The sequence below is a fragment of the Barbatula barbatula genome (assembly GCF_947034865.1).
Source record: "Barbatula barbatula genome assembly, chromosome: 3".
Taxonomy (NCBI): Eukaryota; Metazoa; Chordata; class Actinopteri; order Cypriniformes; family Nemacheilidae; genus Barbatula; species Barbatula barbatula.
In genome coordinates, this window is record NC_136764.1 from 21107032 (window position 1) to 21135007 (window position 27976).

The following is a 27976-nucleotide window of genomic DNA, read 5'->3' on the forward strand; positions in this document are numbered from 1 at the left end:
CTGTGTCATCATTTACTGATCCACAAGTGGTTTCAAACATGTATAAAGGTTTTTGTTCTGTTGAACACAAAAGAAGATGTTTTAAAAAATGTGGAAAACTACACATTTCCAGTTTACTACCATAGTAGATTTATTTCTTACTATAATAGTCAATAGTGCCCCGGAACGATTTGATTACTAACATTCTTCAAAATATCTTATTTTGTGCTCAGCAGAACAACAACATTTAAACAGGTTTGAAACAACTTGAGGGTGAGTAAATTATGAAAACATTTTTATTTTTGGGTGAACTATCCCTTTATAAGACGTGGGCCCCAATGAATGACTGTTTTATTTACATTTATAGGAATGCATTTGCCATAATCCAGTTATAGTCTCTTTTATCCGAAGCAACTTACTTTGTATGTTCCGTGGGTTTCCCACACCAGGTAATTTAATATGGATGAGGATGAGAAGAAAAATAGACAGTGCTATGGGAAAACAAGCCTCTCATGTACCATCACTCAATAGCTGATGTGGGTGACTTTGATAAATTAATTTATAATGGCATGACTGACGCCCTACACTGAAAAGTACAAAAAAAGTATTTTGTCATGCTTCTAGTTACAAAATAACTATGCAAAATGTTGCAAATACAACAAAAGTTATGAAGAAGTCAAATATGAAAGAATGCACATACATGAATATTATCTTTAGCATAGTTTATATGTGTAAACACTGTATGTAGAATTTTACATACTGCATATTTTTGTTTAATGGTGTATACTTAGTGCTGACTCATCTTGCGCTTACCAATAACAGGCACTCTTCAATGACTGGATGGTTTTGAGTTACTCTCATTAATCTCTGATTTTCTTTCAGTCTCAGTGGTCTGATAGCTTTGGGTAAAACCACACCACCCCAGGGGGTTTCACTGCTACAAATACAACATGACTGTCTCTCTGCTTCCCCCGAATCAGGACATTATGTTGTTCTTGCATCCTTTTTATTTTGGTGTGATGTACAGTTTAAGAGTGTGCTAGTCAAAACTGGGAATGATGGAGACAGCTCAGACCAGACGGATGGTGACCATCTGGCTGGAGGCTTGGTTCCAGTGACAACAGTGATATAATTTAGAAACCATTAAATGGTTTTGACCCTCGTAACAATGCTGTAGAGTGAGACTGTTGCCATATTAGAAATATTCATTATTTCCAGAGAAAAGTCATTTTAACAAATAATTTCAGGGACAAAACCATAATATTTTAAATTTTTGCAAGGTTTTATCCCAAACCACCTAAAGCATGTTAAAAATAGATTTGTGTGTGTGTGTGTGTTTGCTCAACCCCATGACCTTTGCAAACACAATACTCTTCTAATTGAGCTCTACACACTTACACACTTAACACTTGCTTTTAAAAACCAAATCCTCTGTATATTTAATGAGTGTGGCGCTATTGCGACTTTGAGGTCCCTAAGCGTTCAGAGAAACACAGCAGGGGAGAAAGACAACGTTATCTGTTGACAGCAAGATCTACTTGCCTTGCCCACTGGATTCCTAAGGAACAATTGTCCCAATCAATTAAAGACAGGTTGAATAGGAAAACGCTGACAGGACGGTGAGAAGATAAAAGAGGACAAAGGGAGCATATCTCCCTCTAGTGGTCAACGGAATCACACCACATTGTCTGTGTGTACGTTTCTTTATCATTAAAATGATATATATGCCTATAACATATACATACATACATACATACATACATACATACATATATATATATATATATATATATATATATATATATATATATATATAGCCTAGCCCTAGAACATTGCATAATGGTGTGCCTGCGCTTACACGTCATAAGACCTGATTGTGAAATTCGTCTATCCAAAACTTCTGAGCTAGTGTGAAAAGTCTAAACATCATTTTCATTTATGATTTTATTCTGACGTGCCTTATCAGGGAAAATACAAATACCAACTCTCTAACAGTCTCTAAATCATCAAGTACAACGTTGCATGCGGAAAATCCTTTAGGAAAGTGAAATCAAAGTTGCGCTCTTCGTGTACCACACATATATGTCGGTTGTGTCACGTCTCCATATCGTGTGAACCGGGCACGATAAAGAGCTAGAGATCACTGACACTGATTCTTGTACGGGACGGGGGGATCTGATGCTGCTGCTATCCTTGGTGATGTACAGCTCAATCCAATTAGGCTTCACCTCCGGGCTGTGATGTAGAGCACTCCCGCTCAGTCTATGCTCCGCTGAGCTCTATGCGATACAGCGTCTGATTTATAACACGCTATGATGGCATCGCGGCGAGGATAATCGATAGTTTCCTTTTATTCTTGACAATTTGCGCAAGCGGTTTGTGAGATTAACCATCTACCAACATGAAGAAGAGCGACTGCCCTTTCAACGGGGCTACTGCTGACGCCTCTCTCCCCTGATCGGATGGAGGGGGAAGTTTAGGGCTAATATACCCACTTGTTATTTTGGGCGAGGAGAAAGAAGAACGGCGGGAAGGTAAGATTATGTTTTCTGTACCGATGTGAATACTGTGCGGTCCGGACGCGGACGTTTGTTTGTAAGATGATGGTTGTGGGGTTCAGAAAACTTCACGCGCACGCATATGCCCAAAGGACTCCAGCGCTGTGCCGACTTACGTCAGATGCCCCGAAACAGGTGCGCGCGAAAGACTGGTCAAGGGGTTAGTTACGATTTTACCTCAATAAATATAACTTTACTAGGAAACAAATACATTCACGAGGTCACTTTAACCCAAAGTGCACTCACGCTATATTTTTGTAAAAGTGTGAGGTGTGCGGGGTTCGAACGTATGACCTTTGGCGCTGCGTATGCAATGCTTAATCGAGTTAAACGCGAATCGTTAAATAACCTTTTTTATAATAAATACGAGACTAATCAGTTCTCATCCATTCTTGTCAGCGGAAGCCTACAACAATCGACGCCGGCGTTAATGTTTCACGTCCTTGGTTGTGTTTTTTATCACTTTAGCTTGGGGGAACCTATTTCGGTTGTTTGTAACCATTGTGAGACTTTGTGTCTAAGTTGCGATATAAGGACACAGCAACTTAACCTTGTGGGGATAACGCGTAAAGCTGCGGATAAATTGGATGTGACAGTGTTGAAACTTCACGACGGGACAATCGTCATTTTTGCATCATCGTAGCGCTGTAGCATCATGAAATGCCGGCCTATGTAGTTTACTCTCTGGTTGGGAGTTTAATAGCCGGCTGTTCCGAAGTCTTTTAAGAGCAGGAAATAGAAGCCCGCTTAATAGTCCTGCCGGGATTTATCATCAAGACATTGTTAAATACTCAATCGCATTATCGTCTGTCCTCAGAGCCAAAAGTATAGCCTGCTTGACATTTAAACGCTCCGTAAGAGGCACATTGTAGGCCTTATGGTCATTCGATTGGATATCGCTTTGTTAATATCGAGATATTTGTCATATTTTTTAGATCTATATTTTAAAGTGTCCCAAATGACAACGTCCAAATAACCCCTTCTTGTATTACTGATAACCTACCTATTGTTTTTAGCATAATAAGATCTTTATGGCCGCAACAAAATGAACAGATGTTATGTGGCTCAAGCTTAAAGCCCCATTGAAATCAAAATTATAATTTTTTTACTTTTATCAAAAATAAGTTAGCCTTTAGGACGTAAATTAACTGATATGCTCGTACGTGCTTACAAAATTCCCAATTAGAAGATATAAGAGTTTAAAACTGACAATCTGAGACTAACCAACGTAAATAAGATAGCTTCAAATGACACATCACTGGTATCACTGATCTATCTATTCTTTTCGATAGAGTTTAACACCACTGTGGCTATCACGCTGTTAAATGCGGCTTTGCCAGATTGACTGTGTGCTGTAAACGAAACACTAATGTTTATTTAAAAAGGGGGCGGGGTCACTCGATGTCCTCTGTGTCAACATATCAAATAATGCTGCCCGTTCCAAGGCATTGCAGTGGGGCATTAACTTCCTGCAATAACTGTTGAGTAGTTTTAATTTAATCGAACACAATTAATATACAATAAAATATTACATAAATGAGTATTGTGTAAATTGTAATATTGTATTCAAACACAGACCGGAATTTAACTTCCTGCAGGCACGTGCGGTCAAGAAACGTCTTAAGCTTGATTTCTAAATGTGTTTATTACATTTCTAAGCAGGTTTCGATTGAATTTTAGTTTTATTTGTTAGCTGTTTAAAATACTGTTGGAATCGCTCTCAGTTATGTGTTATGTTATTTACTTTCAGGTGCCACCATGAAGGGACTTGTCTGAGGTGGATTCATCCAAGTACCCATTTGTTGGCATCTTAATTAGCATTACATTTAAGTAGCACAGTTATGGCTGAGAGGGCAAACTTTGGGGCTCAGAAGGTTCCGAGACCACAGGGCTCACTCCCGCCAGAACCCATCGACATCATCCGGACAAAAGCCAGATCCAGAAGAGTCCGGATCAACGTGGGTGGGCTGGTCCATGAGGTTCTGTGGAGAACCTTGGACCGACTGCCACGAACCCGTCTGGGGAAACTTAGAGACTGCAACACCCATGAAACCTTAATGGAGATCTGTGATGACTACAGTCTGAATGACAATGAGTATTTCTTTGATAGGCACCCGGGTGCTTTTTCCTCCATTTTAAACTTTTACCGGACGGGCAAGCTGCACATGATGGAAGAGATGTGCGCTCTGTCTTTTGGACAAGAGCTTGACTACTGGGGCATTGATGAGATCTATCTGGAGTCATGCTGCCAGGCACGGTACCATCAGAAGAAGGAGCAGATGAATGAAGAACTAAGGAGGGAGGCTGAAACTCTCAGAGAGAAGGAAGGAGATCAGGTGGACACGGGATGCTGTCCAGACAAAAGACAGAAGCTCTGGGATTTGCTGGAGAAACCAAGTTCTTCTGTGGCTGCCAAGGTAGGCACAATTACACACACAATCATTTATCCCACAAGGATAACGCCAACACATGTTTACTTGATTCTGAGCATCCTACAACAAGTTATGAAGGGCAATGTTTACAATAAAATTCTGAGGCTAGCAGAAATAAGATGATATCTAAAACCCAGAGATGAATGTATAAATATAACACAATCCATATGCACTTCCTTTACTGTCATGACTGACATATTAGCCCAGGGGTTTCTGCCACAAAAGAAGAAGCGTTTTTATTTATTGGTAAATAGCTCACTGCATGGCTACACTGGAGGGAAGATTTATGGTCTTGGCATCCCATTTGAAACCAAAAGATGTTTGATCTTTTTATTTTGCGATTTTGGTGAGATGCTGTATGGAAGATTGATATGCCTATGCACCATTTCTTTTCAACTGCACTGTTTACATTTCAATTAACTAAGTACTACTTTGTAAAATAACGGCATGGTGATCATTTTACGTAAAAAGAGTGTATATACATCAGTGTTCTCATTTAGGGATATCTTTGAGGAATCGTGTTGTCTTACACATTAGTAGACTGGGTTGGTGGAAGGTTGTTGAGAAAATTGAAAAGCTTTTTCACAGCTGCTCTGAAGCCTTTGGTTCACTCAGTGCCCAGTCCCAATGGCACAGATCGCCTACTTCCCAGAATACAGACAGTGAAAGTAGTCAGAAGAGCCATTAGTGAAATGCTTTAATGTACAGGATTTTTTTCTTACCGTTTGGCTCTTGAGAAAAGAAGCTTTCTGTGGAGAAAATGTAAAGGATCTTGAATAAATAAAGTGGAAAAATATCATAAACAACAGTCATTATAATCCTGTTAATAGGGAGGTTCAGAGATGACGTATTTTTGTATGCAAAACCCAGAAGCGAGTTAGCATTTTATGACTTTACGTAGATGCGGATTCATTCACGGAGTAATTACTTACCAGGGAGCACTTCTTTAATAAAGTTTGAAAGTGTTGTCAGATGCTTGGTGGTGGTGACGGTGATATCGAGCGACCTTAAGTGTAGTCTTTTTATAGTATCGTGTTAGCATTTTACTTCCGCCGAGTATATTTCGGCTTCAAAAGTAACAAATGTTGTGTTCATTTGTAAAGATTATCTTGATAGACAAAACGTGTAAACATCATAAACCTTTGTTAATCACAGATCTTATTTTTTGCGATCTTCCAAAAGGGAGAAATGCATAGGCTTTGGGTCGAGAAAAAAAAGTAGTTTAATAATTATTATATTTTTATATTATTACTATTTCTCACTCCTGACTATATTTTCGTTGGTATTAAAAAAATTAATTAACAGGAGTATCCCTCGTACGTTTCTCCAAATCATTACAAATTGTTATGTGTTTAATGTCTTTTGATGTTAAATGCAATGTTCAATAAAGTTTCTTTTTTTACTTTTCCGCTTTTTAAACTGCCGTAAATTGTTTCGATCAGAAATAGACGCATTTTTGCGCATGTGTGGTACAAATCATGTTTCTGGGACGGATCAGGTAGCGACAGAAGGAACCAGCCCGTCACTTACTTCCGGGTTAGCCTGCAAAAATATGTCATCTCTGAGCCTCTCAATATAAAAGCATTGCAATTATGATGCAATGCTCATAATTGTGTGTGACAGATTTACTCTTGCATTATTGTTGGGGGTGTGACTGGGCAGGTGGAGTAGCACGTTGTGCTTTCAGAGAGAATGACTTGTTGCCAGTCAATGGTTTAAGTGAATCAGTACAAACAAACAGCATATATTCAGCATACACCTATAATTTCAGCTCAGGAACAGCTTTGTATTGACCGAAATCACCTTCACCTGAGTTCGGTTGATCATATGGCTACTTTATTCCTTGGAGGAGTATGTTGAGAGGTTAAGATAATGCAAAAAAATCTGGCACAAATGCAACAGTTAGGCATTATGTCACATATACATATTAAGAGTTTATGTGCAAAAACTGATAAAAAAAGACAAAAATCATGTTTAGAAAAAACATGAAAATTATGTTATCATATTTGATTGTGTTAGTAAGCTGTTTCTATTGTTATTATTACTTATTATAACCACCCAACTGCAGATTGATTGATAATATTTGAAATGCAAAAAAAAACATGATTTTTGAACATTTTTATCTGTTTTTGCTAATTAAATCGTCATATAAAGTAACTCAATTTTGGTTATAATGTAATGTTTGTTTAGATTGATTTTGGGGGAGAACAGACAAAGAGCCTTTACATAACAGGGGTCCAGTTGCATGTCTCCTAACCTTGACCTCTACCTTTCCTTCTGTGGGTTTGGTGGTTTGGTTATCTGAGACGTGGACATGATCATGACTGCAGACTACTGAGGAGGTATTCCCCAATGCATAGTCATATGAAGTCCAATAATAGGTTTCTATACATTGTTACACTAGAATTGCTTTTTCAGCAGTAGTTCATTGTTGAGTAGGACTTAAATGTGTTTGACATTTCAGGGAGTTATTGCTCATTTTCCAATGCTACCCAAGTGGTAATATATTTTCGTCTGGACAGTTGCTAGGGGGCTGAAAAGATAAAAACTAACAGTACCCAGTTTAGCCATCGCTGTGAGGTAATGAAGTCCTAATCTCCTTTGGTGATTTACCTAGTCTGTTTCTACAAATAGACCGCTGAGGACTCTAGCTTGGCTGGCTTATGACTATGTAATATGGTCACGTGTTCGCCATAGCAGTTAATTCACGGTGGATACATTTTCCAACATATAAACTTATATTAGCTTTCCTGTGGCTCAGTGGTTAGAGCTTGGTGCTAGCAATGCCAATGTCATGAGTTTGATCCAAGGGACTCGCACATAGTCAGAAACAAATGTATAGTACAATGCAGTGTAAGTCGCTTTGGATCAAAGGGTCTGCCAAATGCATAAATGTAAATATTTAGTGGTAGGAGACAATTTTCCAAATAGTTTTTGCTGTTTCTGAATACAGAGACGAGCATGCCTGTAAGGATGAATATAATCCTTTCAAACAACCCAATTTCCTATCTCGCAGCAAAACACTTTTTGACATCTCTTTGACATCTTGATCTGGCTGAGTATGAAGTGAGTGTGGTTTTTGTGAGCTTTTCCTTCATTTCCTACTTGTTTAGACTGAAGAGATCTTTCACACTCCAAACATGATCAGGCCGAGCTACTATATAGTAAGATTACTGTGATTCTTGGCCATGAAATTGAAAAGAGCTATCTATGTGTTGCATGTATCGATGTTTACGGTAAAGAAATTGAAAAGAGCTGTCTATGTGTTGCATGTATCGATGTTTACGGTAAAGGTCTACTGTAAAAAATGTAATGAGACACTATAGCACAGAAGTGTAAAGTGTGGAATTTTGGCATTTACATATTATATTAGGATATATAGATTGTCACGGCTCACGTGCCGGACGAGACAGACGAGGATCCAGGAGTACAAAAACGGATAACTTTTAATAAATCAAACAGACAGGTACACGTAACGCAAGACAAGACATTCAATAACCGACCCGGGACTAACAGAAACACAGAGTATAAAAAGTCTTTGGTGATGGCAATGATGGCTGACAGGTGCGGGAAACGAGGTGATTACGGATGACGAACAGGTGCGGGATCGTGAGAAATGAAGTCCATAGGGAAAAACAGGTAGGGAAACGGACGGGAGTGTAACAGTACACCCCCCTCCCCAAAGGCGCGTCCTCGCGCCAACGAAACACCAGGGAGGGGGGGTGGGCAGCTGAGAGACTCGTGCGGGACATACAAACTAGGACGGGACAGGGAGTCTCTCAGCTGGCTTCCCCTGGCTGTGGGTCCGGAGGCTTGGGCTGTGGGTCCGGAGGCTTGGGCTCGGGCTGTGGGTCCGGAGGCTTGGGCTCGGGCTGTGGGTCCGGAGGCTTGGGCTCGGGCTGTGGGTCCGGAGGCTTGGGCTCGGGCTGTGGGTCCGGAGGCTTGGGCTCGGGCTGAGGGTCCGGAGGCTTGGGCTCGGGCTGAGGGTCCGGAGGCTTGGGTTCGGGCTGAGGGTCCGGAGGCTTGGGTTCGGGCTGAGGGTCCGGAGGCTTGTGTTCTGGGCTATCCGGAGCCATGGAAAGACTGGTGGGTGCCGGGCTTCCCGGATAGGCAATGTGCACCCCCCCAAAAAACATTTGGGTTGGCCCCTGGTGTTCCTTGGGCTCTGGAGAGAGCTCAGAGACGGGTACGGAGGCCTGGTGAGGCTCAGAGATGGGTACGGAGGCCTGTTGAGGCACGGGTACGGAGGCCTGGGGAGGCTCGGGCGCGGGTACGGAGGCCTGGTGAGGCTCGGGCGCGGGTACGGAGGCCTGGTGAGGCTCGGGCGCGGGTACGGAGGCCTGGTGAGGCTCGGGCACGGGTACGGGAGTGCATCGGGGCGCTGGCACGGGAGTGCATCGGGGCGCTGGCACGGGAGTGCATCGGGGCGCTGGCACGGGAGTGCTTCGGGCGCTGCCACGGGAGTGTTTCGGGGCGCTCTCGTGCTGCTTGCGCTGTTGTGCCCGCCGACGTGGATGGCGCCGACGGGGCTTCGTGGAGGAGTGGAGCGCGTTCCCGGAGTGAGTCAGAACAACCCCCACGCGGATGACCGGTACCGGACGCGAACCGCTCAAGCCACCGTCCAGCTCCCCAACGCGGTCCACGGATTCCTCCCCCGGGAGAACCTGATTGATCAACTCCTCCAGGGGAAGGTCGTCCGCGTGCGGGAGCTGAACGGCGTCGAGCAGGTCGTCGTCCAGACCGGTCAAAAACACACGGTTAAGTGTGGGATCGTCCCAACCCACCCGGTAACACACCTCAACAAACTCCTCCACGTACCTCTCCAGTGGCCGTCCGTCTTGAAGAAGACCCACGAGCTGGTCCACTGGAGAGATGTAGATGTAATCCATTTTGCGGTCGGTTATTCTGTCACGGCTCACGTGCCGGACGAGACAGACGCGGATCCAGGAGTACAAAAACGGATAACTTTTAATAAATAAAACTGACAGGTACACGTAACGCAAGACAAGACATTCAATAACCGACCCGGGACTAACAGAAACACAGAGTATAAAAAGTCTTTTGTGATGGCAATGATGGCTGACAGGTGCGGGAAACGAGGTGATTACGGATGACGAACAGGTGCGGGATCGTGAGAAATGAAATCCATAGGGAAAAACAGGTAGGGAAACGGACAGGAGTGTTACATAGATGAAGATGTCACCTAAGGCTTCCTTTTATTTTTCTCCATGTGGCTCACAGAGGAAGTGAATCAATCCTTGAATCACATTCCAAAAGACATTTCAACTCAATTTAATATAAAAATACATCATAATCGTAATACTCATGGATGATGTGGAGATATGAGACGTCTTGTTGTATGAAGAGATGTTCACTGCAGATTGTTTTGATGAGCCTGCTGTTCTCCTGATGCGTCTGAGGTGTGAATAATTTATGTGTATTTACGGTAATTGCCCATGACATGATACTCTCAGCTCCGCGGATGGAGCGGATGCTCTCCTAACAGATCCCAGTGTTGGGGCAAAAGAGAGGAAAAGCTCTGGATCTGTTACCGAATAAGTAGGTTTTGGATTTTGACAGAGACACTAGGTCTGCCTGTGGAGGGAGAGACCTGTGACATTATTGTGGTAAGAGTGAATCCTGGCTCCCCTCTCAGTCATCACTTTTAAGAGCCACGGAGGTCAACAGATCCAGCGAGTGAAAAGGTTACATTCAGTGCTCCTTTAAGAGCCTGTTAGATCTTATTAACTACAGTGAGACTGCATTAATCATTTTAGAACAATTCATCCTTCGCGCACTTCAATACAGCCGTTATTTCTCTATGCACTTTCAGAGTGTGGTTGGTAAATTGATCTCCTCTTAAGATTATGGACTAGCCAGCACTATTTTCTGAAGAGTCATGTGCGTAATGTGATGTATGGAGTCTTTAAAATGCTATTTGACTATATATACTTTCCAAAAACTGCATATGATTGTATTTCAAAGACAATGTAACAGTGTTTAGAAACATTGCAATAGACTTTTGCAAAATAGTGGCGCACCTCAGCTTATAAAAGAGAGCGGGTTTTTTATGTATAAAAGATTTTCATTTAATTTTTTGATGAAAATGTCAAACATTTTATATTTCAGATATTCATACAAGCATGTTAAAGTTGGTTAAAACAATGATATTTGAAGTTGACGTGAACTCGGATGAGAAGAGGCAACTCTGAATTGATAGTAATTGTAACGTTATGTAACCAGTGCATTGAAAAGAAAGGGCTTAGCCTGTGACACAAAGAGAGCAAATTGCTGCACATGGCCCCGGCGTGGGCATTGGACATTGGATCAAGTCGTACGGCCTCTTTGCCGACTCTGTTTTGTCCCCTTCAATGTCACACAATTATGTTAAGCCTGAGAAACCTAAAGGGATTTCACTTTAATCTAAGTAATGAACGAAACATATAGCTAGATCTTATATCGCACTTAGTTGAAATCTGTTATATACATGAGTTATAGAGTTATAGACACAATCTTATACTCAATTTGAAGCTTAATTGAGTTTAAACACATTTATCCACAAAACATGACTGACAGTTAATAACTATAGAAGTCTCTTATATTTTTATGAATCTTGCTTTCTCAGCACTTTTTTAATAAGGCATTTCTTACAGTCTTTGGTCAAATGTTGTGAAAAAGACATGCTTTTTTGGACAATTCAGGAATATTGTTTTCAATTTATGCTTAAGTTACTACAAAAGATCATATTTTTACTTGTAAGTTGGAAGAGAATAATGATTATGACAATACACAAAACTGTTTCCTCCAGCCATTTTTGAACAAGGACATTTTAACAAAGTTGTAAAGATATTAATATGCACTAAAAGCTTTACAAAGCACTTAAAAAGATTTTACTCTGTCTTGCGTTTGGTCCCTTTAGGTTCTACAATGATCGATTAGTGGGATTTCATTTTTCTGGCTTTATCGTTCCTGATTTGGATTAGCCTGTGTCTCGTAAATAAAGAAAAATGTTCATATAATTTAATTATTTTATGATCAAGATATCAGCAGTACCAGAAGCAGCCAGCTTGGCTTTGTAAAAGGAGGTCAGGTTTCCTACTGTTGGGCTAATGATGCTCTTTCTTAAGCAATCCGTGTGCTATTCATACAGCATGACAGCAAAATGCATGCAATTTGCTTCACCTACCCAACCCACAAGAGCTAAAGCCTTGCCACGGGCATGAGCACTGCCAGTCTTGCAGGATAAGACTTAGAGCTTTATCCTCTGAACTCAACCTCACCTTGAACCCAGCTGTGATTTCTGTTCTGTGAAATGCTTTTACGAGGACAAATGTCTGACAGATTTGGTGGGTCTCGCAAGAGGGTAGATATCTTAGATTGTGTGTTAAAAATAGTCAGTGCCAGTTGGACAGACAGAATAACAGGCTGTGCGTGTGTTTAAGTAGAGGCTGCCCGCCTGCCCCACTTGTGAGGCTGAATATTTTGCATGTGAGGATGCGGCTGTAAGTGGTAGCCTAAGGGTTAGCCTGTAAATCACAAGCAGTCATCAGGGCTACATTATTGACTAATAACTATAATCACTAACCCCCCCACCACTTCCTCTCTCCCCCGCACGTGCAAAGACACTGTCAGGCACCAAAGAGTCATCTCAACATCTCGCTACAGCATGTTTCACTCCGTTAGCTTTCAATGCTCATAGATATTTCACTGTGAATTGCCATAATATAGGAACTGAATAGTATATCCCTTACGCAGCAAAAACCTTGTGACAAATGTGGGCGCCATATAAACCCGTCCTATAAAAAACTCAAACATGGGAACAGATCTCATGTCGCCATTATATAAATAACCCTTCGATATTGATCAAGACATTCTTGGGTTTCCATGCAGAGTTTTGTCTTCTTTTTCAGATGTAATAACAATGTTTTCCAGAAATAATTTAACCTTCACTTCCTCTCGTGAAGAACATTGACTTGATCTAGGATTGCTCCATTTAAAGGTGCTGTGTGTACCTTTTTGGAGGCTCTATTGACAGAAATGCAATATAACTATGTCTTCAGAGGTGTATAAAGACCTTACACAATGACGTTTTTATTACCTTAGAATGAGCTATTTCTATCTACATACACCGCGGGTCCCCTTAGATAGAATTTGTCTTGTTGTTTCTACAGTAGCCCTAAACGGACAAACTGTTCTACAGAGCGCGTTTCCTAAAGACATTATCTCCCCCGGTAAAGAAGGAAAATGTGACAGCATCTTAGTCCTGTGTCAGCCACCGTATTGATTCAAAAAGGAGGGGTTGAGCGGTTGGTTTCAATTCGCAACCTCACTACTAGATGCCGTCCTTTAATGTTTCTACTGTATGTTATATCAAATTCACAGCACTAAATGAAAGCACCTGAAAGCACTCTGTTTTATCTATTCTGAAATGCTGACCCTTCAATGATCTAATATGCCTTTTATAATTTCAGTCAGTTTCATGTCAGCAAGGTAGCTTTACTTAAGAAACAGAGGAAAATGGCCAGTCTGGCAATAGATGGTAATATTGTTTGTGCAATGCATAACACCCTTCACTCTCTGAGTGGAGCTGAAAGCTTGGCCTGTTGTAATTGTTTTCTAAAGAACACATTACTGAGTCATCCGAGCACCACACAAAGGTTCGCAGAGAAAAGGAGATGGATTTAACACTTTCATTCCTGCCCAGGATGCATTGCAGTTGGGAAGATCTGTTCCGTATGCGGAGCTGTCCGTGGTCCTGGCTTCATGCATGAAACAGCTTTTCTCATTATTCATCATTTCTTTGTTGTCATAAAAAGGTTTCAGTGGTTGTTCTTGTCATTGACTCCCACTTGAACCTTCTACTTTATGCGGTACAGGTAAATCCACCTCACTGGGCAGATTAAAAGCCAAATCCTCATGTTCCGCCAGATTGCCTTCTGTAAACAGTTCTTCCACATATACATTTTGTATGATTATTTTCAGATCCTCAGTTCAGTCGGGTGCCAAGACAATAACTCTTGTTGTTATTGTCTAAAAGCCAGATGTCCCTAGGACTGAAGCCAAGAGCAGCTCCACCCCATGCTGAAGGAGAGATCTAAAACCAGCCTCAATCTTTCAACCCTCCCCACGTCACCGTTTTATTACCAACCTCTAGCAAAAATGTCAATTTGAAAATGAAACTAAACATACTGAATTTCAGCTTACATATTTTTAATATTTATAAAAAAAAACTTTTGTCTATAATTATGTATCATAAACACTCAAGAAATGTACACAAATGTCTTTGTGACATCAGCGAGACCCTTCCTCTCTGTTTAAAATAGGGTTAGGTGACGCAAAGGATTTGCTTGGTGCTTCTGTACGCACAAGCCCTGGTCTAATGCCAAAAATCTCCCAGTGTTGAGATCACTGCCATGTAATCACGTTTGTGCAGATCCACAGATGAGGACAGTTAGCTAATCCTCCTGTCTTTCTCCTTTGGTACTTATCGCTGGTACAGAGAACAGATCTCTACTGCCTGTGTCAGCAGAGGCCTGTGTGACATACCTTCCAAAGATTCTCCTCGAGTGATTAATGAGCTCGCCACAGCCGGCGTTGGGCTGGGAATTCATGTCCTTCAGACTTTAAAGTCAAAACATTGAACTGATTTTGTGGGACTGAATCATTTATGTTTTCTATAGTAGAGGGAAGGTCTGAAACATTGTGGTTAAGCTATTAAGGGGTATGTTTATAAAAAAAATAAGGTAATAGCATGAACATAGCAAGAAACTGTTTCATGATATCTAATATGGGATAGTTGTCGACTTGGCTGTAGATGTAGCATTAACAGAAAACTGTTCTTTGGAGTTACCTCAGTAAATGTCTGCTCTTTTTATGCTTAGCTTTGTGGATAGGTGGACCACTGACCCGATGCTGGATCTCTTTGTCACATCCAGATGTTTTTCTTACCTGGCAGCAATGATCCCTGCGATTCAGAATCCCTCATACTTCCTCACCATTGCACAATGCCAAGAACTTGCGTTTATGCTTTCTGTTGTGCCTGTCTATTGACCAACACATTTGTTTGCCACATTTGACTTGGCTTGCTTGTCCAATGTATGGCCTACACAGTATACGTGTGTGAATAATGATCACTTGCTACTTGATTCTATGCACTATTTTCTCCACCAGTGATTATATTCACAGTGGAAAAAGAAACCTTAAAGGTGGATAGAACTTATCACCGCAGGTTGTGCTTTAGGCAACACTTTAATACAACCAAATAATTGCAGCAATTCAACTTATTTAGGTCAATTTAGCACATTTTTTTACCTTGTAGATGTGTTTTCGGTGACCCATAGTACTCTGACAACAACAATGTTAGACTCTGTTTTACTATTCAAATGACATTGGCGTGATAAGCAAAGTGAGGCTATTGTCGGTCAGATCATTTTCCTATAAATCCTCTCCATTGGCCAGAGCTAAAGAACATCCAAGAGAGTTTTGCCATTTGGCAGGCTAACCTTAAAAAACTGGCTGATTTCTCCACTGTTGGTCCATGTGTTCTTCCCACAAAGACCTTGGGATATTCACCCATCATGCTCTTTTGGTGTTATTGTTGAAATTGGAGAACTGTATGGCCCCTGATAAGAATGTTCACATTGCCGTCTGTGTGGCAGGACATTTCGGGATAATTGTAATAGGATTGAGTTTCTATGTATAGCAAGGATATGGAAAGGTTAGGGGCAGTTAGTCAGTCTTTCCCCTCCCCTCACAAGGAAAGAATCAACGTGTAATCTCTTTAGTCTTCCTTAAACATTGTAATATATAAATCACTACATTAAATGACAGTGAGCTGGCAAATTGTGTCACAGTTGTGATTGTTGGAAATCGGTGAGATCATCCATTTCACGTTATAGATCATGTACGTTTAAAGCAAGCTAACAATTCCAATGTTCTGTACAACAGCTTGGAGTGAAAACAGTGTTATGATAAAATGCTGAATGTGTATATTATTAAATACTTTTTCATAGGGTTGTTTGCACTTTTCACAATGGAAGAGCTTTGTGTCAGGTCAGCAGTATTATTCTGCAGTAAATCTCAAGGAATCCACTTTTAAAGGGAAAGTTCAGGCAAAAATTAACATTCTGTCTTCATTTACTCACTCTTGTGTTCTGTATAGAAAAATCAGTATAAATGTCTTTGTTCTGATGAACACAGAGAAAAATATTTGGAAGAATGCTTGTAACCAAACAGTTCTTGTCCACCATTGACTACCATAGTAGGAACCATTGCTTTGTAAATGTCTTCGTTCTGTTGAACACAAAACAAGATATTTAGCAGAATGTAGGAACGTGGACAGTTTTTTATTCAGTTCATTTATTCACTCTCATGTCGTTTAAATGTGTATTTTACTCTTTCCTCTGTGGAACACACCAAAACTTTTTTTTAAGAAATGCCTCTGTGGTTTTTCGTTCTTATAATGGAAGTCAATGGGGACCATTGTTGTTTGGTTTTCTTCATTCTTCAACAAATTCTTCTTTTTTATGTTCTTTTCATTTGTGAAGTATGTCATGTACAGTAGGTTTGAAATGACATGAGGCTGAGTAAATGATGAAACTCACTTTTGTCAGACTCGCTTTTTGAAGCATAAAAATTCAAGAAATGAAAGTATATGAGTGATGCAATTAGAATATGGAGTTACGATAGTATAAAACACATACCACAGTCTTTACTTGTTTTTTTTTCTCTATATAGAGAGATAAAGAGGATTTCTAGAAAAATGAATGGATAAGAAGCTAGCTTTTTCCTAGCTCAAAAACACATTCCTAAAATAGAAGGTGCTCCTCATGGTCGACTCGAGTCAATATTCTCTCGGAAAACGTCTTGGAAACTTGCATTTGACACAATTTACATGTTCCCCATTAATAACAAGCCTTGTTTTCACAAACATTTGTATTGAACATGTTTTTATTTTTGCATTCTTTAGTGTTTGTTCTCCTGTTTGAATGCTACTCCACTTGTAATGTTTTAAACACGAAGCATTATTTTATGATATCCGTATATACAGTATGTAACAGAGTCGGATTAGGATTAGTTGTTTATCTTGATTTAGATTTCCTCACTGGACACCCATTCCATATTGTAACCGAAGAATGGATCAATAACTGCAAGGTCATGTTTGAATTAATGTGATGTAGGACAACTAGACAACAGGTGATACAGATGACATTTTCCTAACAAGGGCATGCTCATTTCCTTTCCTTTTATTTGTGTCCATAAACTTTTGTTAAGCATAAGCCTTTTGTTTAATTCCAGGGCTGGGATGGAGGGGTCTTTAATCTGCAGCCCAGATTCCAGGAAATATCTGACCTTTTTCATTTTAACATCTGAATATGTGTTACACTTCAAATATGAGAGAGGTCTATTTATACACTTTCACAGAACAAACCCTGGGGGATTATAGTGTGCTAGAGGCTACATTTTTTCCTTTTCCACCTATTCTTTGCAAATACTGATCTCATCTGCACATAATGTTTCTGATCTGGTTTAGAATTAAGGCACTTTCAATTTATATTGACTGTCATTGCTGTTATCGTATGTACATTTAGCATTTCATGACTAACCCCGCTCCTCTCTTTTGTTTTGCAGGTTCTGGCCATTATATCAATACTGTTTATTGTTCTCTCAACCATTGCACTGTCACTCAATACCCTGCCTGAATTACAAGTGATTGATGAATTCGGACAGTCTAACGACAACCCAAACCTTGCTCATGTGGAAGCCATTTGCATTGCCTGGTTCACTATGGAGTATCTGCTTCGGTTTTTGTCTTCCCCCAACAAGTGGAAGTTCTTCAAAGGGCCTCTGAACGTCATCGATCTATTGGCTATTCTTCCCTATTATGTAACAATATTCCTAACTGAATCCAACAAGAGTGTCCTCCAGTTCCAGAACGTGCGCAGGGTCGTTCAGATCTTCAGAATTATGAGAATTTTAAGAATTCTGAAACTTGCGAGGCACTCTACAGGACTTCAGTCTCTTGGGTTCACCCTCAAAAGAAGCTATAATGAACTAGGGCTGTTGATATTGTTTTTAGCTATGGGGATCATGATCTTCTCGAGTCTGGTCTTCTTTGCAGAGAAAGATGAAGATGCTACAAAATTCACCAGTATTCCCGCTTCGTTCTGGTGGGCAACAATAACCATGACCACTGTGGGTTATGGTGATATCTATCCCCAAACGCTCCTGGGCAAAATAGTGGGTGGTCTCTGTTGTATTGCTGGCGTGCTAGTGATTGCTCTCCCTATCCCTATTATTGTGAATAACTTCTCGGAGTTCTACAAAGAACAAAAGAGACAGGAGAAGGCTATTAAACGCAGAGAGGCGCTTGAGAGGGCCAAGAGGAACGGAAGCATCGTGTCCATGAACCTGAAAGATGCCTTTGCTCGCAACATGGAGCTAATAGATGTTGTGATAGAAAAGAAAGAGGAGAAAGGCTCAGACAATCACGTTTCCCCCAGCAGGTGGAACTATTTAAAGAGCTCAAACTCCGACTTGAGTTCCAAGCCGTGCGAAGCGAAATATCAAGAAATAGGCCAGCTTGGTTCTCCAGATCAGGGATTCAAACGTAGTCTGAGCCCTCAGCACCTGAACGCAAAGTCCCTCGAACAAATGTATAACCAGATGACGAATCCCGCACCTGTAACCTACGGCGGCCCTTCAGCTTCTAAAGGGGGCAGCTTTGGTAAAGAAGAAGTAATGGAGATGAAGGTGGTTCAGAGTGACCCGATTCTGAAAGACATCAGAAGCATCTCCAGTATCGACAGCTTCACCAGCTGCGCCACTGATATCAGCGAAGTCGAAAAAAGCGCACTGCTGCCCAATATTGCAGGAACGCAGATGAGACATCCACGTGCACCTCCTCCTCTTGACCTAAGCCAGATAAGCTCTCTGGACAGGCGGCCGCAAAGCAGCCCATCGGCAAAGAAAGCAAAGCAGCATACAATCATCAAGGAGGGCCTATATGAGTTTGTCCAGTGCAAGGCCGAGACCACATCACAGGGCGAGGAGAACCAAAGCTTCGATCCCAGCGGTGAAACTGTGAGGACCCCTCCGAGAGTAAGAGCAAAGGGACTCAAAGTGAACTTTACTGAATCTCCAGACGAGGGCACTTCCAACTTGAATTTGATCGTGACAGATGACACAGGGACTCTGACACCCAAGCTTCCAGCGTGCGACACATCGCTGCTGGCAGGTTCTCCACGGCACAGCCCGAGGTCCCCGGGGAAAGGCTTTGAAGGGGGCACGGCGACAAGCTCTCCAGGTTACAGCCTGTCCTCTTCTGGAAGCCAAAGAGGGAGAAACCATGTTGATAGAGCATCTGTTACTCCCACTTCTCCTAAAAGCACAGGAAACTGCGCTTCGCCCACGGTTGGTGCCGTTGAAGCGGAAGACAGCATTCAAAGTGGACAAAAGGTGGACAACCACCTCCTTTCCCCTGATATTCTCAAGTCGTCGGGGGACGGCGGACGGTCACCGCCATGTGAAACTAGCATGTGATGTACTGATGTATGTGGACGGAAAGGGGCAAACTGAATTAGTGAAGATTTGCTTCTGTCTCAATATTAATTATTAATGGGACTGCTTTTTGCAGAGATTAACTTTATGATCTTGAAAGAGGTCTGCTCCTGACTGTAAGAGCTTAGAGACATTCATTCAGAAGGTGGACGTGAATGAACAATACACACAATACTCGAATAATAATAATATTATTTTGTAACAGCATGACCCCTAATGTGAAAGATTTGTTAGCCGTGTCTTAGCTTTTGAAGCATAAAGTCATCCAGATAACTGATAAGTTAATAAAAATGGTTCACATTGTAGCATTAACAGTCTATTGAGATGTAGTAATCACAATTTTTAAAAGGCTGTAATGTGTTGGATTAATTTGATGGTTCTGTAATTTGGCGGTCAGAATTTGTCTTGACCAAAACATGCCTTCATTTGATGATTTCTGGCTGAGTGCTATGTGTCAGTGGTAATTTACAATACAACATGTTATTCAACATGTCATCTCTGCAAATGTGGATGAAATTCTGCTTTTATTACATATGACAAGTAATAGAAGAAAATATATTATTTTAATAACTTTAAATGCACGCTGGTTTCACATGCGTAAGTGTTTCCAATTGCATCAGTTTTAGTTGTAAATTAATGTTAATTCTTTGTATAAAATGTTTAGCATGTTTACTGCTGTGGACAACACCCCACATCAGTTAATATGTGAAACTGTATGGAAAGATCTTTTTTGAAGTTTTTTTATGTTGCCTTTATTTCAGAATAAGGTGAGGGAATTACAGCACCCGATAGTCATAGTAAATCGACTGCGCCCTCTGCTGGATGAAGGAAATGGCACTTTATGATACATCAGCTGGACTTGATGGAAATATTGCACATTTAATGAATGCGATCACAGCATTCCTTTCGTAATGTGCAATGGAGTGGCTCTTGTACCAAAAAGGTCAATGGATGTCAACAGCCGGAAATCGAGCTTTTAGCGCTTCAAAGTGAAATATACGATTTGTATATCAACTGGCTTCATCAATTTAGTGAGTAGAAACACTACTGAGTTTGTGTGGTGTCAATCATACATTGACTTTGAAGACGGGTTAGGCAGGAGCACACGCCTTCTTCGAGTATTCAAATCTGTGCCTTTTCATAATAATTTATGAGAAGGTTTAAATGTATTTAATAAAAATAATTCTTTACAGAAAATTCTACTTTTATAGAGCAAGATATGCAAATAAAATTAAGTTCTCAGGTTTTTTTATGCAATCTTAATAGCCCAAATGCCAGTTTCTGAATATTTAGATGATCTTTTGCAGACATCATACCACATTTGCAAAGGAACAACAATGTGGGAAATTGTTAACAGCGCACAACCATCTACTTGCACAAGCAGACTCATCAGAAATACATCTACGTACACAAATGTCTCCATTACTTCTGCATTCAATCTCAATCTTATGTTTTCCATTAAGTTCAGTCTCTAGTTTGTACATCAGTATGTGACATTAGATGTTTATAGTTGTACATTGTTTTCTTTGAAATAGTCTTCAGCATTGTTCCAGATACCTAGGAGGACCATAAAAAGAAATAAATGTTTGTACAGGACACTACGAGCGCATTCTTTAAGGTGAAAAGTTCAGCAGCCCTTCAACCTTAAAGAAACTATTAGTTAAGGGGGCCTTTAAACAGCTGTTGAATCTCTTACAGTAGAAATGCTTCACAATGCATCATATTAGCAGGGACTAACGTAATAGTAAGTGGCATTGTCAAACGCCATGAACGCTGACCAGCTTGTGTACAATTCAATAAAGGGATGCCAAGTTCAAAGAAACACATCTCAAAAACTGTGTTTGTGTAAATTACTTTATTTTCTCACAGACCAACAGCAGAAACATTCCCAAAACCTGTAGAGAGATAAAAATATATTATGTTAATTAGTTGTGATTTTCACAAATAAGAACAAACTAATTTTCTCACAGAACACAGTAAAGTATGCATGTTTTCTTCAACCATTAGGAAAAATGACATTTTGTTCTACATTCAATTAGCTTGAGACTCATGAAGTCAAAGACTTCGAGTTTGAGAATTGTTTATTTTACTTTTGTTTAAAACCTTAAACAATCCTCAATGCCTCCTGAATTGCTGTTAACCAAAGTCACAACTAAAGGTAACGGTTCTGAGACGCAACTAGACCTCATTTGAAGCAATGAGTAAAACATGTTTCAAAGTTTACAAACAAATCATAGAACCTCACAAAAGCACATTATGCTTATATCACAAAACTTGAATTATGATAACTAATGCCACACATTCTACAAAAATAAACTTTCAGAACACTATCCCAAAATGAAATCAGACACTCATTTCAACCTGCAGGCACAAGTTAAATGGATAGGTTACCTACAAATGATAAGTTTGTCATGAATAAGCCCTGGTCAGATTGGAGATTACGACAAATTTGTGTACTCAAAAGACAGGTGTGACTAAGGGTTACTCTAATTGTTCCAAACCTGAATAAATCTAGTTGTTTGGTTGAACACAAATATATTTGGAAGAATGCTTCAAACAGTTCTTGGTCACCATTAACTACCATAGTAGGACAAATGACAATGGTAGTCAATGGGGTCCAAGAACTGTTTGGCTATAAACATTCTTCCAAACATCTTCTCTGTGTTCATCAGAACAAAGACATTTATACAGATTTGGAACAACTCGAAGGCGAGTGCAAAATTTTATTTTTTATTTTTAAGTGAACTGTCCCTTTCAAGGGAAGTGAACACAACTGGGGATCCCCCAGGTCAGGTCCTCACCATAACTTTTAGTTCATCCTCCTGATCATTCTGTTGATCTGGTCCTCCCTGTTGCCTGCGTCACCTCCCTCTACGAAGTGGGTGGTCTTCTTCTTCATGCCTCCACGGGGAGAGGACAGTTTGAATGGCCACAGAAAGTTGTTGGCAGCCTTGAAGTTCTTTCCAACAGTGTAGATCTCGTGGATGAGATCCTCAATGCAGATGATGCCAAACTTACCTGGAGAGATAGAAATGAATTTGCTTGAATCCCAGTGAACACTATTTTGGTTAAATCAGTATTTGAACTTGCTTGACATTGTTGAATAAGTGCCTACCAAGGGACTTCTCAATAAGAGAGTTATCTGTAAGTCCAATGCGCTGCTTGTTGATCTTGCCAAATCCACGCTTGTAGGCGAGCTCGCGAACAGATTTAAGGTTTGGGTAGCTGTAAGACAAATAGACCCGGTCGGGCAAAGTTAAACCAATTAATTTGACTATCAATATAAATTGATATTTCACAAAGGCCGCTAACAATAACAGCAATTCACTGTGATTTTAATTTTTATTGACTAGCCTTGATACAAGACACAAACTTGAGATTCCTTACGCAAAGGTTTACCATGAGCTCGGATCCCCCATTACAACACATAGTACAAGTGCTTTACATACCCCCAAGCAATGTAGGGCTCTGCAATTCGCAGCATGTTGATGGAGGCCTTGTTCAGTTTGATAAAGACACCATTGAAGATCTGGCGGAGACGAAGGAGTTGAAGCACCTTGCGGACTTTGGGGCTGACACCATTGATGCTGATGACAGAAAAGGCATCTCATCAAAACTCTTGGATGACAGTTTAAACTATTTTTAATGCTTGGTTGTGGTTTCAGAGGATTTGGCTTATTTTCAAAAGAAATCACCATGGTCGATATGATGGGGAAAAAAAGAGCAACATCATTAACCACATGCAGAGACATCTCTAGCACTATAACAAAACAATGATTTACCCTCGTATCCTTATGACGAAAGCAAGTTTAGGCTCAGCCGGGACATAGTAGTTGCCAGCCTTGCGAGCCATTCTGCTCATGCGGATCTCACGCCTGTACATCTCCCTGTATTCCTTGTGGTAAGCTTCAGCTCGCTTGAAGATGAGCTTCCTGGTGACTTTGCGGCCCTACGGATAAGAGATGAGATGGAACTCGTATTGATGCTTCAAAATGACATGCAATGACAAAATAAACCAAGCAAATAAGCCACCAACCTTCTTCTCAGCCTGCTGCATCTTCACACGCACAGCCTTGATGGCAGCGAAGCGCTTTCGCCTCTTCAAGAGGCTTTCAGGGACCGAGGGAGCCACCTTCTCTCTGAGAAATCACATAGAAGCACATGTCACCTTCGTACTATTCGCGCTATTCCTACAGACCAGGCTGTTTTAACAACCACGCGTCATTAAATAAGTACAGCCTACATATTTGCTAGTACATCTTATATTACAGCTACGGTTAATAAAATCATACTTGCAATAACCACTGCACCATGCTAGCATAGCAACATCATAGCATTGCCACAACAATCGAACATTTTACTAATGACAATTGAAAAACTGTGTCGCAACAGGATCACGCGTCTCGTATTTATGAACAAAATTAAATATCTGGACAAACATTAATTCAGTTACATGAACTGTTCTTTACACGTTGTTACATCGATGCTACCCATACGGACAACCCAACATTCACGTCAAATTTATTGCTTCATCATTCACTCGTTTGGTCGCAATTTCCATTTTATAACACGTACACAGATACCATCTGCTCATCAAAACTGTTATCAACGCCGAATGAGCGACATTTTAACCGATGGATTAAGATTCAAACAGCGCATTCCAACTTACTTCTCACCCGCCATTATCCCTACAGTAAAAGAGGCTTGTACGCATGCGCAGTGGCGTCTTATTAGTTGGGTCCATCATGTTTCCGGTTAACTTTAGGTGTCTGGTTCTTTTGCCTTTTAAACTATTGTTTGTAAAAGAAAAATATTTTTGTTTTATTCCTTCAGCAACATTAAACCGTGCAGTATATTTTATACATGACAAATACGTTTATTGAAACAAATGATGAAAACAAATACGCAAGACACGATGACGCACAACGCCATATGTGTCTTGCAACGCTGGCGGACCCGCGCGGGTGTAAAATCATGAAGTGCGTCCGATCATATTTAAAGGGCTCAGTATGCATCGATTTCATTTAGTTGTGGAAGCCAAGTGGTCCGGCGTGCTTTTCTTCTTTTAAGGCGCCGTCTGAATCATTTAGTTTGGCAAGTGGGAAAGCGCCACCAGTAGCTATGAATCTCGTCGCCGAATTGTTTGTGGTCACTTTTAAAATCATGTGGTCATTTGTGTTGGCTGGCGCTAAATGGTTTGTTCGCCCGCACGAGAAGAGCGTGGAGGGCCAGGTGTGTGTTATCACCGGTGCTGGAAGTGGTCTCGGGCGGCTGTTCGCACTGGAGTTTGCTCGGAGACGAGCGACTCTTGTTCTTTGGGACATCAACAGGCAGGGCAACGAAGAAACAGCCGAGATGGTGCGTGAAATCTACCGAGAGTTGAGCCCCTCCGAAGGTAAACTAGGTTTTAATGTTTATTTTATTTTTAGTATGCGTTGGTTCTTGCGTTAAACATGTTTTCTTCTTACAGGGTCTTCAGGCATCGTCCAAGAGTTGCCCCTGTTTCAGCCAAAAGTGTATGCGTATGTTTGCGACGTAAGTAAACGTGAGAGTGTATATTCTACAGCAGAGAAGGTGCGCAGAGATGCGGGTAATATCGACATGTTGATCAATAATGCCGGAGTTGTCTCAGGACATCATCTTCTCGAGTGCCCAGACGAGCTCATCGAAAGAACCATGATGGTCAACTGCCATGCTCACTTCTGGGTCAGTATACAACATTCTTTAATGAGCTCCGTTCCAAAGTGTTTTTATTTCCATATTTTGCTTTTTTACGTCCATGCTTAAGAAGAAGAGTTGTCTTCATGTTCGCAGACTACTAAGGCTTTTCTTCCTGCAATGCTGGAGTTGAATCATGGACACATAATAACTGTAGCCAGCTCACTGGGTTTGTTTACCACTGCTGGCGTTGAGGTAAGTTGAGCTTTTTATGGTCCTTGTATTTCTGAACTGCGACGTATTGTATCTTGGAGCTGAACTTTTCTCCTCTTTATTGTAGGACTATTGCGCAAGCAAGTTCGGTGCCATAGGCTTCCACGAATCTTTGAGTCATGAACTGAAAGCATCTGATAAGGATGGAATTAAGATGACTCTTGTCTGTCCGTTTTTGGTGGACACTGATATGTTCAAAGGCTGTAAAATTAGGTTTGTGGTCTTAATAACTAAGGAATTATACGATCGCTTGACAAAGCATTTCTAATCTCTTTTTATGTGTGTTTTTCAACTGGTGTCTTGTTGATTTAAACAGGAAAGAAATGGCTCCGTTTTTTCCACCTCTTAATCCAGAGTACTGTGTACAACAAGCCATGAGAGCCATACTAACAGACCAACCAATGATCTGCACGCCACGTGTCATGTACATGGTCACCTTCATGAAAACGTATGCCTAATATGCCATGGACAATATCTTTAGTTATTTTGTAAATAATGTATTTATTTCTATATATTGTTTCTATTTTACAGAGTTTTGCCATTTGATGCCACTGTATGCATGTACAGATTTATCGGTGCTGATAAATGTATGTACCCCTTCCTGGCTCAACGAAAGGTGTCCACAAACAACAATGAATCAAAGACTGCCACCTAACGGGTGGAAACTTTAAAGCAATTATGCTAAATTCTGTGTAGTTCCACTGGAACTGTGAAAGCTGTAAACTACAAAGGTTTTTCCAAGTGACATTTAGCTGGCAACTTTAAAAGTTCAACACGTTACTTCAAGATTGCACACAAATGGCAATGACTTATTTACTTGTATTCATATGTTTTTGTCATGTATTATTTTTTTCTTTCAACGTTCCATGACCTTGTCACTTTAGAGGTTTTATCCTCCTTTTAACACAAAGACATGCACTGTGTGTACTGTGTACTCTGCTTGGTTCAAATGACTGTCAAAAGAAACCTCAATTGCTTATATTGTTAAATAAATAGTCTTTTCAAATGAATTATTTCCAAAGTTTTTTTCATCCGATGACCTGAATTATAAGCTGATGGTAGAGACTATTGCAAGCACAGACTGTAGGCACACTGTAAAACATGCTGGCACAAAAAGGGACAAACACAGCCATTGGGTTAAATTAACCCAGAAAATGTATATTTGACCTAGCCGTGGGTTAAAACAACCAAGTGTATGTTAATTTACGACGCAATGGTTGGATGGTGCATTTTTGATTTAATGCTGGGTTAAAAATAATCCATCATTTTTTAATGTAAATTATCCCCAAACATGCGTTTTTAGATATTTGAAAACCAAACAATATCACCCCTTATTGACTTTCATCAAATGTAAAACCAATAAAATATCTTCTGTGTTACACAGGAGTCATAAGCGAGATGATTAGTTATTAATGAGTTTTCCTAAATAAGTGATAATGACAGAACATTTATTTTGGGGGAGTCTTCCATGTGGAAACATCATAGTAATGTCAGACATTACATCAATGAAAATGGGGAATCACATTCAAATGCCATCAGATTGATCATAAAATCGCACACTTGTTTCTGCTCCGAGGGAAAATGAGAATCTCATTGGTAAAAGTGATAGTCAAATAAAGAATGAGCACATGCATACATGCAAATATATATGCAAAGTGGAAAAGGCTTTAGACAATGAGTATCTATATAAAAATAGAAAATAAAGCTGTTGATTATAAGAGTATATAGGCTGACTGGATGTAGATCACAATAAAAAAAGAGCAGTTTTCCATAACAATTTTTTCCCATTTTGTTTTACGAGTTTAAATCATTGATGGTATATTAAAATACTTATAAAGTTCTGGCAGGATTGTTACTATCTAAATAGTTAAAAAAAAGAATGAAAACTGGCACAGCCTAAACAACTCTAGACCAAAAGATGTCAGATTAGTGAACAAAAGCCAACAGAAGATGTGAGGCCACGCATTAGATAACTAAACTTTCAGGCTTAACAGAAAAGAACAATGAAGTACTTCATGTAGCCTACAGACCCAAAAAGTATGCAAGCATATGCCTCATTAGAGAAAACAGCATAAAAGGATGTTTGATCCATGACCAGTAGCTCATTTGTTTGTGACGTGTCAGGTATACATTATGCAACAAAGATTATTTTGTTTCCCCAAGAAGTTTTGTTTTGGTGCATCATAATTCCTATTTTACCTTTACTAAATCAGGACGTTTATAAATTGTCAGTTTGCTTCTGCTTCCACTTACTGTTTATAACATAAAGGGGATGACCTTACTAAACATGAATAATTTGCTTTTTACAGAAAGAATTTAGAAACATCAACACATAAAAAGTCCTTTGTGGGGCTCCCCAAAAGCAATAGATTTGGCTGCCTGTCTTGAAAATGTTTCAGACAATAGTCCAAATATAAGAGATAAGAAGATCACTGACACATAGATTATCCCATTTGTTTTTTCCTGGAAACAATACTCATGATGCCATTACACTGTGATAGTAATGATGTCACAGAC

At 40.3% G+C, this 27976-nt stretch overlaps 3 protein-coding genes across 4 annotated transcripts; 2 read left to right on the forward strand and 1 right to left on the reverse strand.

Moving 5' to 3' along the window:
* Positions 1-2137: 2137 nt before the first annotated feature.
* kcnb2a (potassium voltage-gated channel subfamily B member 2a) lies at positions 2138-21358 on the forward strand. 2 transcript variants are annotated; one of them, XM_079451790.1, is made up of 4 exons: positions 2157-2513; positions 4288-4954; positions 17600-19519; positions 20290-21358. In XM_079451790.1, exons 2-3 carry the CDS (start codon positions 4379-4381, stop codon positions 19508-19510), a joined length of 2487 nt encoding a protein of 828 aa, XP_079307916.1. In that variant the 5' UTR covers positions 2157-2513; positions 4288-4378; the 3' UTR covers positions 19511-19519; positions 20290-21358. The 2 variants fall into 2 exon arrangements, with proteins under 2 accessions (XP_079307915.1, XP_079307916.1); XM_079451789.1 differs by having other exon boundaries at positions 2138-2513; positions 17600-21358.
* Positions 21341-24264, reverse strand: rpl7 (ribosomal protein L7). Its single transcript, XM_079451792.1, has 7 exons — positions 24198-24264; positions 23565-23667; positions 23311-23477; positions 22978-23115; positions 22644-22753; positions 22330-22546; positions 21341-21423 (listed from the first exon to the last, which is right to left on the reverse strand). The coding sequence occupies exons 1-6, from the start codon at positions 24209-24211 to the stop codon at positions 22338-22340; spliced, it is 741 nt and encodes a 246-aa protein (XP_079307918.1). The 5' UTR covers positions 24212-24264; the 3' UTR covers positions 21341-21423; positions 22330-22337.
* Positions 24250-26502, forward strand: rdh10b (retinol dehydrogenase 10b). Its single transcript, XM_079451791.1, has 6 exons — positions 24250-24923; positions 24999-25234; positions 25343-25441; positions 25527-25672; positions 25776-25907; positions 25991-26502. The coding sequence occupies exons 1-6, from the start codon at positions 24650-24652 to the stop codon at positions 26112-26114; spliced, it is 1011 nt and encodes a 336-aa protein (XP_079307917.1). The 5' UTR covers positions 24250-24649; the 3' UTR covers positions 26115-26502.
* Positions 26503-27976: the final 1474 nt, after the last annotated feature.